This window comes from Somniosus microcephalus, chromosome 15 (assembly GCF_052327205.1).
Source record: "Somniosus microcephalus isolate GS21.2 chromosome 15, FLI_Smic_1.0, whole genome shotgun sequence".
NCBI classification, from domain to species: domain Eukaryota; kingdom Metazoa; phylum Chordata; class Chondrichthyes; order Squaliformes; family Somniosidae; genus Somniosus; species Somniosus microcephalus.
This window is the reverse complement of record NC_141001.1, coordinates 27,100,169-27,115,053: the sequence shown is the minus strand read 5'-3', so window position 1 is coordinate 27,115,053 and position 14,885 is coordinate 27,100,169. Positions and strand designations below refer to the sequence as shown.

The 14,885-nt window shown below is 44.3% G+C and overlaps 1 protein-coding gene across 3 annotated transcripts in view; it reads left to right on the top strand.

Moving 5' to 3' along the window:
• Positions 1 to 14,885, top strand: part of arhgap1 (Rho GTPase activating protein 1) — a 61,737-nt gene that overhangs the window by 37,350 nt on the left and 9,502 nt on the right. For all 3 annotated transcript variants that reach the window (XM_086007578.1, XM_086007581.1, XM_086007579.1), the window contains exons 11-12: positions 1,006 to 1,134; positions 8,691 to 8,794. In XM_086007578.1, coding sequence (XP_085863704.1) covers positions 1,006 to 1,134; positions 8,691 to 8,794 — 233 coding nt within the window. The remainder of the gene's footprint in view (positions 1 to 1,005; positions 1,135 to 8,690; positions 8,795 to 14,885) is intronic.

The window sequence follows — 14,885 nt, the reverse complement described above, 5'->3', positions numbered from 1 at the left end:
AGAAGAGGAAGATAGGACCAGTAATTCTGCTAAAATAACGGTTCCTACAAATTCGTGTTCCCTTGCTTTCTCTTGAAGAGCAAGAGAGGGAATTGTGCTAAATCTTAGTTCAATCAACACTCCACAGCTGGAGAGGCTGTGAATGGAAGCCCAGAACCACCTCACAGGTGGTCTGACAAGGGTCACAGGTGATGCAAAGGGGCTGCAAATGGCTCCAGGCTGTATTGTAAGTACCTGTATTGCTGAGTTAAGCACACCTGTGATCTATGCCGCAGATTTGGAGACGAGGTTGGGATGTGACTTGGGCCGCCTCAAGACTAGTTTGCTGGGTTTTTGCCAAATTGTCGTCTGCAGCACCAATTTAGAAGCAAGGTTTCTAATATGCAATCTGGAAATAGAATTTTGTTTTTATCCTCCGCTGTGTGTGCTCTGTCATAAAAAATCTTTTGAGGCCTGTCTACATTGCACTAGGGAGGTGAGATGGAGGGACCAAATAAAATGGCAACTAAAAAATCATCAAACAGAAAATGAATTTAGTTACATGAAAGTATTTAGTTATTTGGTTTAACTTTCAACTCAGATTTTCATGTGGGCAGCAGCACAAGGTGAAGCTGCAAGAAGCAGAGGGGGCAGTGGTGATCTCCGCGGTCATCTCCGTGAACAAGCAATGGAACTGATCAAATCGGACAAATTATGCTGTGTTCCTGTTGCAATTGAATTTTAAATGCCATATTCCATACCACTTTATTTGATTTAATATAACATGTAAACAAGTCTTGGTTAAGTACTTGTTGAGAGTCATATCATTACAGAAAGAGTGTGAATTATAGTTTTAATGTGAAATATGAGCTTATTTGGTGTGCAGTGTCACACTCTAGACATGCACTCTATGCATGTGCACCATATTGTGGGCATTAGTTCTGAGTATCTACTGCTTTATCACATGCAGTTTAGCCAGAGGTGTGTTTGTGTTAAATACTTGTCTTAATGTTGCAACCTCTGCAGGTGTTGCTGTGGATTTTGGAATCTACAATGATGTTCACCTGGCGGCTGTTATGCTAAAGACCTTTCTTCGCGAATTGCCTGAGCCTCTGCTGACCTACAACCTGTATAACCAAGTGGTCTCATTTGGAAGTAAGTTGCACACTTCAGCCAACATCCGGCATTGTGTTCTTTCTTGCGTCTTAAATTTTTCATAGTATTTATTGCAGTGCCCCGATCTGGTTAGCTTCCCTTTGAAAGACTCCCAATTGTAATGAGAGCTTTGAAAAGAATTACATTGGACAGTTTAGTTAGATTTGACTCTAAAAGTTGCTCCTCACTTAAAACTGCTAAGCTTTGTCCATTCGATAATTCAACATCGCACCCTGTAGGGACAGATGTCATTGACCAGCTGAGTGGCACCAGCCACACAATGGGCTATGTCTGCAGGAAGCAATTGTTTTATTCAATTATCAAACAGTCAATGGCCATTATTTTATACAATGTATAGATAGATAGATTACTAGCACTTTCAAACAAAATGTTTGTTTTCACTTTTTTTCCTGAATGTATTTACTAGGTTACATTTAGTGACACCCAGGATGGATGCAATTTGGCTGCTGTGTTTCCTACATTACAACAGTGACTACACTTAAAATAGTACTTCATTGGCTGTAAAGCACTTTGAGATGTCCTGAGGTCGTGACAATGAATAAATGCAAGTTCTTTCTTTCATGTCCCAAAGTTGTAAAGTCTGTGGGTTGTGCAGTTAATTACGACACAGACTTCAGGAGTAACATACAACAGGACTTTACTATTCGAAGGTCAGGGCGAATCTGCCCTATAAATCATGCCACAGCACTTATATACCGGTGTGGTCACCGTCGGTATTACCGTATACAGAAGCCAAACAAGTAGTGCCACACCTAAAATAGTTCTCTTAAAGGTGAACGGTTACATACAATAGTCTCTTAAAGGTAGACGGTTACATACACTACAATCCTCCCTTTTTAGCTTACAACATACGTATTCCCCATTAAACATAACATATATTCAACTTCATGTAAAACAATTTACAGATATAGTCTCTGCGGAAAACAGTTCACAGGTTCAGTCTCTGTGGGAACAGTTCACAGATTCAGTCTCTGGTCTTGACTCGGTCCGAACAACATCTCTGTGGTGTAGCCGGTTCACATTGCTAGCGTGACTCATCCAATAGTCTTTCCCTTGACGTAACAGCTTGAACTTCCGTCCTGCTGAACCAGCAGTGCTGACTTTTACAAACAGCTGGACTGCCTTAGTAATTTTTCCCTACTTTCCCATTAGAAGTGATAATGATTTAGATGGTTATCATCTTCGGCTTCGTCTTTTCCTTTTTTGCTTCTTGGAGACTCTCGGGGCTCCCTTCTCAGCTGCCAGCTGTAGCGCCACCATCTCCCTATGTTCCTTAGACTTTAAGTGCTTCATCCTGATTTCTGCACTTTGGGAGTTTTCATCACAAGCTGGGCAGACCAAGTCCTCGTAATATTCCGTGTCACTCAACAGGTCATGGTAATATTCGGTGTCATCCTGAGCTAGTCTAGCGAGAGGGCCTGCTACTTCTTCCTTACCCAACTGGACGTTAGCCGACTGTTCCCTCCCTAGACATCTTTCCTGAAGGGACTTCTTCATGCGTTCATAGTCATCCCGCTCTTCCTGGGTTTCCTGCAAATCCTTCACTAAGGACCTCATTTGTGATTTCAATACTTCCCCTTCCATCGGGGATTGATTGATCGGGCTATTCAATCCTTCTACTGGAGCAGCTGTTTCAACATTCTGTTGTTCACATAGACGTGATTCAGCGTACTTTTGGCATCCCAGTAAAATTTGTGTTGCAACCTCAACTATTTCCATAACTTTTGAGGGCTCCGAACTCCTTCCCTTTGAAGATTGAAGCTCGTGTTCAGATTGTTCCCATTGCAGAGTCTTGTCCCTCAGCATATGAAGGAGTTGGCTGACCGTTAACTCTTCCACGGGAACACTGTGGATCAGAGTCTTCTCCATTTCATCCACCTTTTTTTCCTCTTGTACTTTGGCTTTCAGCGCTCGGAGAAGTTGCGCCTTGATGCTCTCTAGCTCATGTTCAGGGGCCATTCTTACAGTCTCTGTTTCTTACAGTTTCCTTTTCTTCCACTGAAAGGATTCCCGGTTGAATCTGTTCTTCAAGTTGTTGAACCTCTGTCATTGCCGCCTCATATTTGTCTTGGGTTTCCTTCAATATTTTTGAGTTCTTGGCCATCTTGTCTTTCATGTTCTGCCATGTCTTTCACCTCTAATTTCTCATCTATGGATGGAACTTCTACCGATGAGTCTGTCTTGGCCTTGAGCTCATCAAGAATTTCCTGCCGCCTTTGGACTTCTTGCTCATGTTCAACCTTTAGTTGCTCATATGCTTCTACTGAAACTAGCTTTTCGGAGGTTGCCGAGTTAACCCCCTCCAGAATTATAGCCTGGGCCTGTTCATACTGTTCTTTCAACTTCTCACACTCTGCTTGTAAGGAGTCGTAGAGAAGAACTGGAATAAAATCCTGGCTTCCTGAAGATTCCTCTTCATTTGCTGCTTTCGCAATTTTCTGTTGGAGTTCAGCCAAGGCTGCTATGCTATCTGCCTCTCGAAGTCTCACTGCCATCAAATCTTCTTTATTCTTGCAGTCTATCTCAGCCATTTTCCCTTTACTTTCATTTAACTGAGTGAGTAGTCCCTTATTCTGGGCTGAGAGATATTGCACCTTCTCCTGTAGACCATTGCACTCCTTCTCTGCTCGACATAGCTGGTTACTGCTGATTTGGTTCTGTGTTTCAAGTTCCAACATCCTTTGCTTAGCTTCTTTCAGTTTCGCCCCTATAAGCTCCTCTTGCAACATGGCCACATTATTCTCATCAGATAAAGAAGTGTTTCTCTTTTCTATGTCCAAGATTTTTTTCTGCATCTCTTTAAGTGCACATTGCGATTCAGCTTCTCTTAACCTTGCCTGCACTAGCTCCATCTCCAATTGCAGGACAAAATCCTCAGTGTAGCGTGGTTTGCCTTTATGCTGTATCTCTAGATCATGCAAATATTCTAACTCCTGAACATCATAAGGGAGATGTGATCGGTAATTGGTCACGATGGCTCTATGGTCGCTCTCTGCTTGAGCCAGCAGGTTCTGTTGTCTTTCCAGACTCTCCCATTCGGTGTCATAGAACTTTTTCATTGTTTTCATCTCTTGTACGAGACGGTAACTCAATTGTTCTAATTGTTGTCGTACTTTGAGATAACGTTGAGTTCGAGCCCGGTGTTCCTCCGTAATGCATATGTCTGTAACTTGAACAGACTCAGAATTCTCTGTCTTTATACACGCCATCGTTTTTCCAACCTTAGTCAGTGAGTTCATGTTAACCTTGTTTTTCATACTTGGGCTGGACTTATCGTCTTCCGGCTCAGAGTCTGAGCTGCTTGTCTGCACCGAGTCCTCACTCGTCATTGCTTGTAGGTAGTGCCATTCCATGTCTATTTTCTTGATCCACTCCCGTCCTAGAAGTGGTGGTCCTCCCTCAGGTAGTACGTATAAGTTCATTCTTGGGTGTTCTTTACCCCTATCTCTCACCTTGACTCTTATCTTTCCCATGGGGTATACTTTATGCCCTGTGTATGTCTGCAATACGAACTTGGTATCTCTTAAGGGTATATGTGAGAATAGCCTGTGGTAATCCCTTCGATTCATGACTGATACAGCTGATCCAGTGTCCAACTCCATTTTCACTTGGACTCCAGCTATTTTTAGCATGACCCAGATAGTTTGTAGGTCAGCTTCCTTACTCACATTATGAATTCTCAGACTACCCAGCTCCTGGCCGTTTGGGTCTGAGTCTGAATTCTGTTCGTCTGAACTCTTCTCAGCCACCTTGTGTACCTTGTTGTACTTTTCCTGTGATGGCTTCCTTTGGTTGTTGGTCTTCTTCCCTGACCGGCATACCTTAGCGATGTGACCCAGTTTGCCACATTTCCTACATTCCTGGTTCTTAAACCAGCATTGGTTCTGATCGTGTGTTGTCTTCCCACAGCGATAGCATTTTGTTATACTCGAGGTAATTTGGTCCACACCGAGTGCCGCTGCATTTCTGCAGTTCCTTTCGCTGCGGCTTTGTGTGATGCTGCTCTAAGGACAGCCCTGTCAAGTGTAAGGTCGTTCTCTTCGAGTAGTCGCTTTTGCGTCCCTTCCTTGGACAGTCCGCATACGAACTTGTCTCGCAATGCCTCTGTCAGATTCCCTTCAAACTGGCAGTATTTCGTTAGTCTGCGCAGTTCGACCAAGTATTCCGCGTTGCTTTCGTCTTTCCGTTGCGTTCTCGCATAGAATTTGAATCGTTCAGCCAACATCAACGGTGTAGGGTTCAAGTGGTCCTTCAGGACAGCCACAATATCATCGAAAGTCTGATCCGGCCGGTTTTGCTGGTGCTAGTGGATGCTTCAAGAGCCCGTATGTCTTTGCGCCCATCGAGTTCAGCAAGGTTATAGCTTTGTCATCTTCTTCTATTTTATTGGCCTCACAATAGATCTCAATGCGTTCCACGTACGTGGCCCAGTCTTCTACCTCGGAATTAAAATCGTTGATGTTACCACGCTAAGGCATCTTCCTCTCTTTGGGAACAACACAAGTATTTCTTTAAATTATTATTTCTTTTTTTTTCCTAAGATGGCGGTTTTCCCGCGAAAATGGCGGTTTCCCGCTTCTGTCTTCTTCCCCGCCTAATGGCGGCTTCCCGCGTTTCTTCCCTGGCGGGAGGGGTATACTTTCCCCACGGGCGACGGCCGCTGGCTTTCAGGTTCACAGCCTGCGCGTCGGCTTCAAGGCTTTCCCTTTTTTTTTATTTATTGGCAGGGCGACCGGCTCTGGGTACCCCGTTGACAGCGAACAGGTTCAGCCGCTGGGCTGGCTCTCGCACAGTTCCCCTTGCTTGGCTCTGTCTCTCTCCCGCTCGCTCGGCTCTACCGGCGCTGGGTACACCCCGTTGACGGAGGACAGTTCAGCCGCTGGGCTGGCTCTCGCACAGTTCCCCTTGCTTGGCTCTGTCTCTCTCCCGCTCGCTCGGCTCTACCGGCGCTGGGTACACCCCGTTGACGGAGGACAGTTCAGCCGCTGGACTGGCTCTCGCACAGTTCCCCTTGCTCAGCTCTGCCTCTCCCGCTCGCTCGGACCCCAATCGCGCCTCCCAGCCCTCTCGCAGTCCGGTGCTTCTCTCCCCGGCTGCGGCTGAGTTTCTCTCTTCCCGCGCCTACGCTCCCGGTCGTAGCGCTTCGTGGCTTCGGTCACCGCCCGGCTTTTCCCGCCGGTCGCGGTCTCTCACGACGCCGTTGGACCCGACTTTTTTTTGTCCGGCTCCTTTTCCCCCTCGACCGTGGTCGAGTGCCCAGCCCTTATCCTCCGGCTATTCTTTTCACTTTCCCTTACTCACAGTCACCGTGGCAGAAGGGACAGTCAGTGCCTGTTGCTGATGGAAGTTTTTGTCGCTAAAGTCTTCCTCCTTTCTATTGCTGCAGCCTTGAGTTTTCTCCCAGCCGAATGACGAGGGCGGTTGCCTCTTTTCGACGCTCTTTCGTTGCTTGAAAATATTGTTGCCGCAGGGTACGATCGGACTCGTCGCCACTGTAAAGTCTGTGGGTTGTGCAGTTAATTACGAGACAGACTTCAGGAGTAACATACAACAGGACTTTACTATTCGAAGGTCAGGGCGAATCTGCCCTCTAAATCATGCCACAGCACTTATATACCGGTGTGGTCACCGTCGGTATTACCGTATACAGAAGCCAAACAAGTAGTGCCACACCTAAAATAGTTCTCTTAAAGGTAGACGGTTACATACACTAGTCTCTTAAAGGTAGACGGTTACATACACTACAAAAGTACTTCACAATCAATGAAGTACTTTTGAAGTGTCGTCACTGTTGTAATGTAGGGAAACGCAGCAGCCAATTTGCGCACAGCAAAGTCCCACAAACAGCAATGTGATAATGACCAGATAATCTGCTTCAGTGGTGTTGCTTACATAGAGTCCAGCACAGAAACGCACCATTCGGCCCAACTTGTCTATGCTGGCATTTATGCCCACACGAGCCTCCTCCCACTCCTCTTCATCTAACCCTATCAGCAGATCCTTCTATTCCTTCTCCCATATGTACTTATCAAGCTTCTTTGTAAATGCATCGATGCTATGTGCCTCAACTACTACTCCTTGTTGCGTGTTCCACATTCTAACCACACTTTGGGTAAAGCACTTTTTCTCTTGAATTCCCTATTAGATTTATTAGTGACTAACTTATATTTATGACCTCTAGTTTATTATCTTAAAGACCTCTATCAGGTCACCCCCTCAGACTTCTTTTCTAGAGAAAAGAGCTCCAGCCTGTTCAATATTTCCTGATAAGGTTGAGGGATAAATGGTGGCCTGGACACCGGGGGAACTCCCCAACTCTTTGAATGATACCATGGGATCTTTTATATCCAGCTGAGAGGGCAGGCGCTAATGACTCATCCGAAAGACGTAACGAGTTTGATTAGTCTTGATCTATTTTCTAATAGGTGTAGGCACAGAATTGTCCTTAATTCGGCTAAAATTAGCACTTAATCGGGAATTTAATAAGCACAAAATTCACCAAAAACAGTGTCAATTTTTAAAGAACATTTGCTGCCTTCCCTCTCCATCCAAGTTGAAGCTACGACATTTTTCAAAACTATCTCAAAGCTAAGATGAGTGTCTTACACCTTTACAAAATTGAGCCTTCGATTAATGATGATCCAAAACTAAAGCAACAGTTCAGTCACAGAGCGTTGACCTCAAACTGCAGCGACAGTAAACCTAGTCAGGGGGGAGGTGTGCAGTGGTGACTGTTGGTTCACTGGAGTGCAGGAAGGAGGCAGAATGAAGAAACTAGATGTCTGCACACCTACAGGCTCAAATATTCCCCGCCATGGAGTAATGGGATGTGGCTCACCTTTTCCTGATATAGCTCCCAATCTCGGCTGTACAGTCGAAGGAAAGGTGCATTGAGTGGAGGCTAGAAGCGCATTCTCCTTCTCTCGCTCTCTTTTCCTCCCCAACCAAAACTGGGAGAGGATTAATCCGAGGGCAACTGACCCCAGTTTACATCTTTGTTACTGGCTGAAGAATGCTGTTTGCAGAGATGTGGGAGCAGATTGTCTGCATTCCTGTAGCTGACGGTTAGACTGCACTGTGTGGAGATCTAAAGAAGTGGAAATTTGCAAAACGCATTACTCCAAAAAGGCTTTCCTTTGAGATCTGGAATCGCCATCAACAAACATCTCTGTAAAGCCCCTGTGACCTGTTGAGTGACTTTCCATACTGCTGGAGGGAGCACTGACTTACAGAAGTCATTCATGGCCTAGCAGATAAGTCCTCCACCATTACTATACGAAGTAAACACTTGGAAAGATGCTTTGCTTTCAGGCCTTCACTGAATGTGCACAAGTCTTGCTCTGCTTTGGAAAGAGGTGAACAAATTCCAGATTTGATTAGTGCATACATCTTGGTGAATTGGCATCCTCCTTTACAACTTTGTATGATCTTGATTTAATCCAGTAGTGCCTGTCCTCCTGTGCATGCATATTGTAGCCGCTTGTGTTCATTTTGTACTTTGTGTAACTATTTGCCTTTTTCTCATTGATCTTCAGAAGTGGCAGAACATAATCAGATAGACACCGTAGCTGAGATGATTCGATCTCTGCCCAAGGATAACTATACTGTGCTGCATTACTTGGTGGAGTTCCTGGGAATGGTAAGTTTGGTTGTTTTGTCATCAAGTGTTGAAATGGCTTACCGTTTGCCAACTTGGCTGTCCAGACAAATTATATATTAAAATATTTTTAATTGGCTGATGGGAAACACTGACTCGGGACTGGTGGTGCAGTGGATTTGTATTCATAAGAACATGAGAAATAGGAGCTGGAGTTGGCCATTTGGCCCTTCAAGCCTGCTCTGCCATTCAACAAGATCATGGCTGATCTTCGACCTCAACTCCACCTTCCCGCACTATCCCCATATCCCTTAATTCCCTTCGTTCCCAAAAATTTATCGACCTCTGTCTTGAATATACTCAACGACTGAGCATGGACAGCTCTGCGGTAGAGAATTCCAAAGATTCACAACCCTTTGAGTGAAGACATTTCTCTATCTCAGTCCTAAATGGCCGACCCCTTATTCTGAGACTGTGGCCCCGTGTTCTAGACTCCCCAGCCAGGGAAATAGTCAACCCAAAACCACTGGGATGAAGGTTTCCAGGTTCTCCTGCATGTAAAAGTAGGGATTGTTGTGAGTTATGGTTCATTGCTTTGTGGAACACTGCAAGGAGCTTTTCTCTGCAATTAACCCAACAACGAAAGGTGGGAGAGGGGAACTGTTTCCCATACACTTTCTCCCCCCACCCCACCCCACCCCACCCCACCACCACCAGCACTGACATCCTTCTCCTTGACCAGCAAAATTCCTGATTGAGCAGGAAGTAGAGGCTCGAGGGCACAGCCTAAGGGACGTGCCGTGCAGAAGTGTCTTCTACATGGACCTAAATCATAGGGCTACTGAGGTGGGCTAAAAGGTCTTTGCACAGCCCTCACTTGTACTGCAGATGGGGGGGTCAGTACTGTAATTGTACTACTCTTGCATACACTATACTTTGTCACCAAATGCAAAGCATTTTCACAAGTTGTTAGTGTCATTCTCCTCTTTCCCCCCGCCCCCCACACCATACGTATTGAGTCCTGGCCTGTCCATTGGCTAGAAGTAATTATGAAGAGCTAAGCTTTGTAATTGTTTAAAAAAAAAAATTAAAAAAAATGGAATATTACAGCATTGCTAATTTTGGAAAGTTGAAGACTCACCTGAAAATCTAGTTTTTAAAAAAAATGTTGTGCAAACCTTTACAGAGCCAATGCAAAAGGTTTACCTCCATTTTGAGACATTATTCCAGATGCCGCTACGTGTTTTAAAATGCCATTATTCCCACCTTGTGTATATGTGTTACCTTAGACGTGCTAAATACTTACCTGTCGCTTGATTCTGGTTCCAAGATGTACCTTGTAGTTTCTAGAGAAAACATAGCCGACATCCTGTTCAACACATCCACCCCTCCGCCAGAACCAGCACTTGTGATCTCCAACTCTTGAGTGTGGCACATTTGGCTGCCTCCGTGTTGATCTTTTTTCCGTGAATATTGATGCAGCACAAGACTGATTTAGGAACTATTTTAGCAGCAATATTTAACAATTTGTTAGAAAAAGGTGTAGTGCCAAAGGACTGGCGGATAGCTAACATTTATTATACCTATATTTAAGAAAGGAGATAGGACATGTCCAGGGAACTATTGAGCAGTCAGCTTAACATCGGTAGTAGGAAAGATAATAGAATCCCTACTAAAGGAGAAAATAGAAAAACATCTAGAAACCAAAAATATAATGAATAGTCAGCATGGATTTCAAAAGGGAAAGTCTTGCTTGATCAGCCTCTTTGAATTCTTTAAAGAGGTAATGGATGGAGTAGACAAGGGTAATGCAGTAGATGTAATATATCCAGATGTCCAAAAGACCTTCATTAAGGTACCACATAATAGACTAATGAATGTCAGAGCTTGCAGAGCCATGGGGACAAGTAGCAGAATGGATAGCTGGCTGTCTGCAAGACAGAAAGCAGAGAGCTGGGGTAAAGGGTAACTATTCAGGGGGGCAGAAGGTGGGAAGTGGGGTCCCACAAGGATCAGTGCTGGGACAACTGTTCACAATTTATTAACAATTTAGACTTTGGAATCAAAAACACAGTTTCTAAATTTGCGAATGACTCCAGATTGGGAGGCCTAGTCAATACTGAGGAGGACTGCAACAACTTGCAAGAAGACATTAATAAACTTGAAGAATGTGCATATAATTGGCAAATTAATTTCAACAGATAAGTGTGAGTTAATACATTTTGGTAAGAAAAATAAGGAGAACACATATTACATAAGAAATAGAAGTAGGCCATTTAGCCCTTCGAGTCTGCTCCGCCATTCAGTAAAATCATGGCTGATCATCTACCGCATCTCCACTTTCCTGCACTATCCCCATATCCCTTGATTCCCTTGATATTCAAAAATCTATCGATCTCTGTCTTGAATATGCTCAACGACTGAGCCTCCACAGCCCTCTGGGGTAGAGAATTCCAAAGATTCACCACCCTCTGAGTGAAGAAATTTCTCCTCATCTCAGACCTAAAGGGCCGATCCCTTATTCTGAGACTGTGACCCCTGGTCCTAGACTCCCCAGCCAGGGGAAACATCCTCCCTGCAACTATCCTGTCAAACCCTGTAGTAATGTTTTATGTTTCAATGAGATCACCTCTCATTCTTCTAAACTCTAGAGAATATAGGTCTGGTCCACTCAATATCTCTTCATAGGACAAACCCCCCATTCCAGCAACCAGTCTGGTGAACCTTCGTTGCACTCCCTCTATGGCAAGTATATCCTTCCTTAGGTAAGGAGACCAAAGCTGTACACAATACTCCAGGTGTGGTCTCACCAGGGCCCTATATAATTGCAGGAAGACGTCTTTACTCTTATACTCAAATCCTCTTGTAATAAAGACCAACATACCATTTGCTTTCCTATGATGTGTGTACAAGGACACCCAGGTCCCTCTGAACGCCAACATTTTCCAATCTCTCTCCATTTAAAAATGCTCTTCTATTTTTCCTACCAAAGTGGCTAACTTCACATTTCTCCACATTATAATCCATTTGCCATGTTCTTGCCCACTCACTTAGCCTGTCTATATCCCATTGAAGCCTCCTTGCATCCTCCTCACAACTTGTATTCCCACCTAGCAAACTTGGATATACAGGTAGACTATCCTTTATCCGAAAACCTCGGGACCAGCCGAATTTCGGATTCCGGAAGGTGGGTCGGCGGGGGTCCGCGCGCACGACTTGCGCTGACGGTCAGCGTAAGTCAGTCGGGGTCGGCGGGGGTCGGGGCCGGCGGGGTACGCGGGGGGGTCGGCGGTTGTCGGGGCCGGCGGGGTCCGCGGGGGGGTCGGCGGTTGTCGGGGCCGGCGGGTGGGATCGGCGGTTGTCGGGGTCAGCGGTTGTCGGGGCTGGCGGGGTCCGCGGGGGGGGTCGGCGGTTGTCGGGGCTGTCGGGGTCTGCGGGGGGTCGTGCGCACGACTTACCCTTTATCCGAACTTCCGAAACCGGAACCCTCTAAAAACCAAAGGTTTTTTCGTTCGTACGCACGACTTACGCTGAACGAAAAAACCTTTGGTTTTTAGAGGGTTTCGGTTTTCGGAAGTCCGGATAAAGAGTAGTCTACCTGTATTACATTTGGTCCCCTCATCCAAATCATAGCTGAGGCCCAAGCACTGATCCTTGCGGTACCCCACTAGTGACAGCCTGCCAACCTGAAAATGACCCATTTATTCCTACTCTCTGTTTTCTGTCCATTAACCAATCCTCAATCCATGCTAGTATATTATTCCCAATCCCATGAGCCCTAATTTTTAATAACTTCTTGTGTGGCACCTTATCAAATGGCTTCTGAAACTCCAAATACACCACAGCCACTAGTTCCCCCATATCTATTCTACTAGTTACAACCTCAAAATACTTTAACAGATTTGTCAAACACGATTTCCCTTTCATAAATCTGTGTTGACTGTCCAATCCTATTATTATTTTCTAAGTGCCCTGTTACCACGTCCTTAATAATAGATTCTAGAATTTTCCCTACTACTGATGTCAGGCTAACTGGTCTGTACTTCCCTGTTTTCTCTCCCTCCTTTCTTAAATAGTGGGGTTACATTTGCTACCTTCCAATCCATGGGAATTTTGGAAAATGACAACCAATGCATCCACTATCTCTCTAGCCAACTTTTTCAAAACCCTAGGATGTAGGCCATCAGGTCCAGGGGATTTATCGGCTTTGTCCCATTAATTTCTCCAGTACTATTTTTTTTTACTAATACTAATTTCTTTCCGTTCTTCATTTTCGCTGGAGCCTTGGTTCTCCACTATTTCCGGGAAGTTTTTTGCGTCGTCTTCCTTGAAGACAGACACAAAGTATTTGTTTAATTTCTCTGCCATTTCCTTATTCCCCATTATAATTTTTCCTGTCTCAGCCTGTAAGGAACCCACATTTACTTTTGCTAATCTTTTCCTTTTTACATATAGAAGCTTTTACAGTCTGTTTTTATGTCTCTCGCTAGTTTGCTCTCATTCTATTTTCCCTTTCTTTATCAATTTCTTGGTCCTCCTTTGCTGAACTTTAAAATCCTCCCAATCCTCAGGCTTACTACTCTTTTTGGCAACATTATAAGCCTCTTCCTTTGATCTAATACTATCTTTAACTTCTCTTGTTAGCCACAGTTGGACCACTTTTCCTGTGGGGTTTTTGTGGCTTAAAGGAATGTATATTTGTTGTAAATTATGTATTAATTCTTTGAATGCTAGCCATTGCTTGTCTACCGTCTTACCTTTTAATGTAGTTTCCCAATCTACCTTGGCCAACTCGCCCCTCATACCTACTTGGTTTGCTTTGTTTAGATTTAAGACGCTAGTTTCGGATTTAACGAAATCACTTTCAAACTCAATATAAAATTCTACCATATTACTTGGAAACTAAGAATCTAAATGGGGTAGAGTAGCAAAGGGATCTGGGAGTACAAATACACAAATCACAAAGTTACGACACAGGTCAATAAGGCCATAACACAAGCAAACCAAGCACTGGGGTTTATTTCTAGAGGGATAGATTGAAAAGTAGAGAAACTATGCTAAACTTGTGTTGAACCTTGATTAGACCACATTTGGAGTACTGCGTACAATTCTGGTCATATTATAAAAAGGGTATAGTGGCACTGGAGCAGGTGCAAAAAAGATTTACAAGGATGATACCAGAAATGTGAGGTTATACCTATTAGGAAATGATGAACAGGCTAGGTCTCTTTTCTCCTGAAAAGAGAAGGCTGAGGGGTGACCTAAATAGACGTCTTAAAATTATGGAAGGTTTTGATAGAGTAGACAAAGACAGAGTGTTTCCACTTGTGGGGAAGAGAAAAACTAGAGGTCATCAATATAAGATAGTAGTCACCAAGAAATCAAAAAGGGAATTCAGAAGAAACTTCTTTACCCAGATAGTGGTGATAATGTGGAACTCGCTACCACAGGGAGTGGTTGAGGTGAGTAGTATAGATACATTTAAGGGGAATTTAGATAAGCATATGAGGGAGAAGGGAATAGAGGGTTATGCTGATAGTTAGATGAGGATGGGAGGAGGCTCGAGTAGAGCATAAACACTGGCATGGACTGGTTGGGACGAATGGCCTGTTTCTGTGCTGCATATTCTAAGTAAGTCTATGTAAATAGAAGCAGTGTGCAAAAACCCAGTTGAACCCCTGATTGAGTATTGCTGCTGTTCGCAGGCTTGCGTATTTCCCTAAAGGTCACACAATTCCTACGTGGCCACGATGTAGAGCAGTGCACTGAAGCACTGTCGGTGTAAAAGATGTTATTGCTGAGATTGAACACTTTTGTATCCAACACCCAGTGTGAGCATGACTCACTCTTAGCAGATATAGCAATGGTTAGCTGCAGGGTTAAACTCCTTCTATTCTATCCCACGAATGCAACTTGACCCTAACTTGAAATGAGCAGTCTCAGTCTGTACCAGTGAGAGATTTTCATTTCCCATACCAGCCACCCTTGTGGCCACTGAATGAGACTGATTGTTTTGTGCCATGAGCCCCTGCCTTTGTGGAACCAGGCTGACATTGGCTAAATTCATTTCATTTACAAAGGTATATTTTCTGGTAGCCCCCAATTTTCAGCCGTAAAGTGGCATTATTGATTA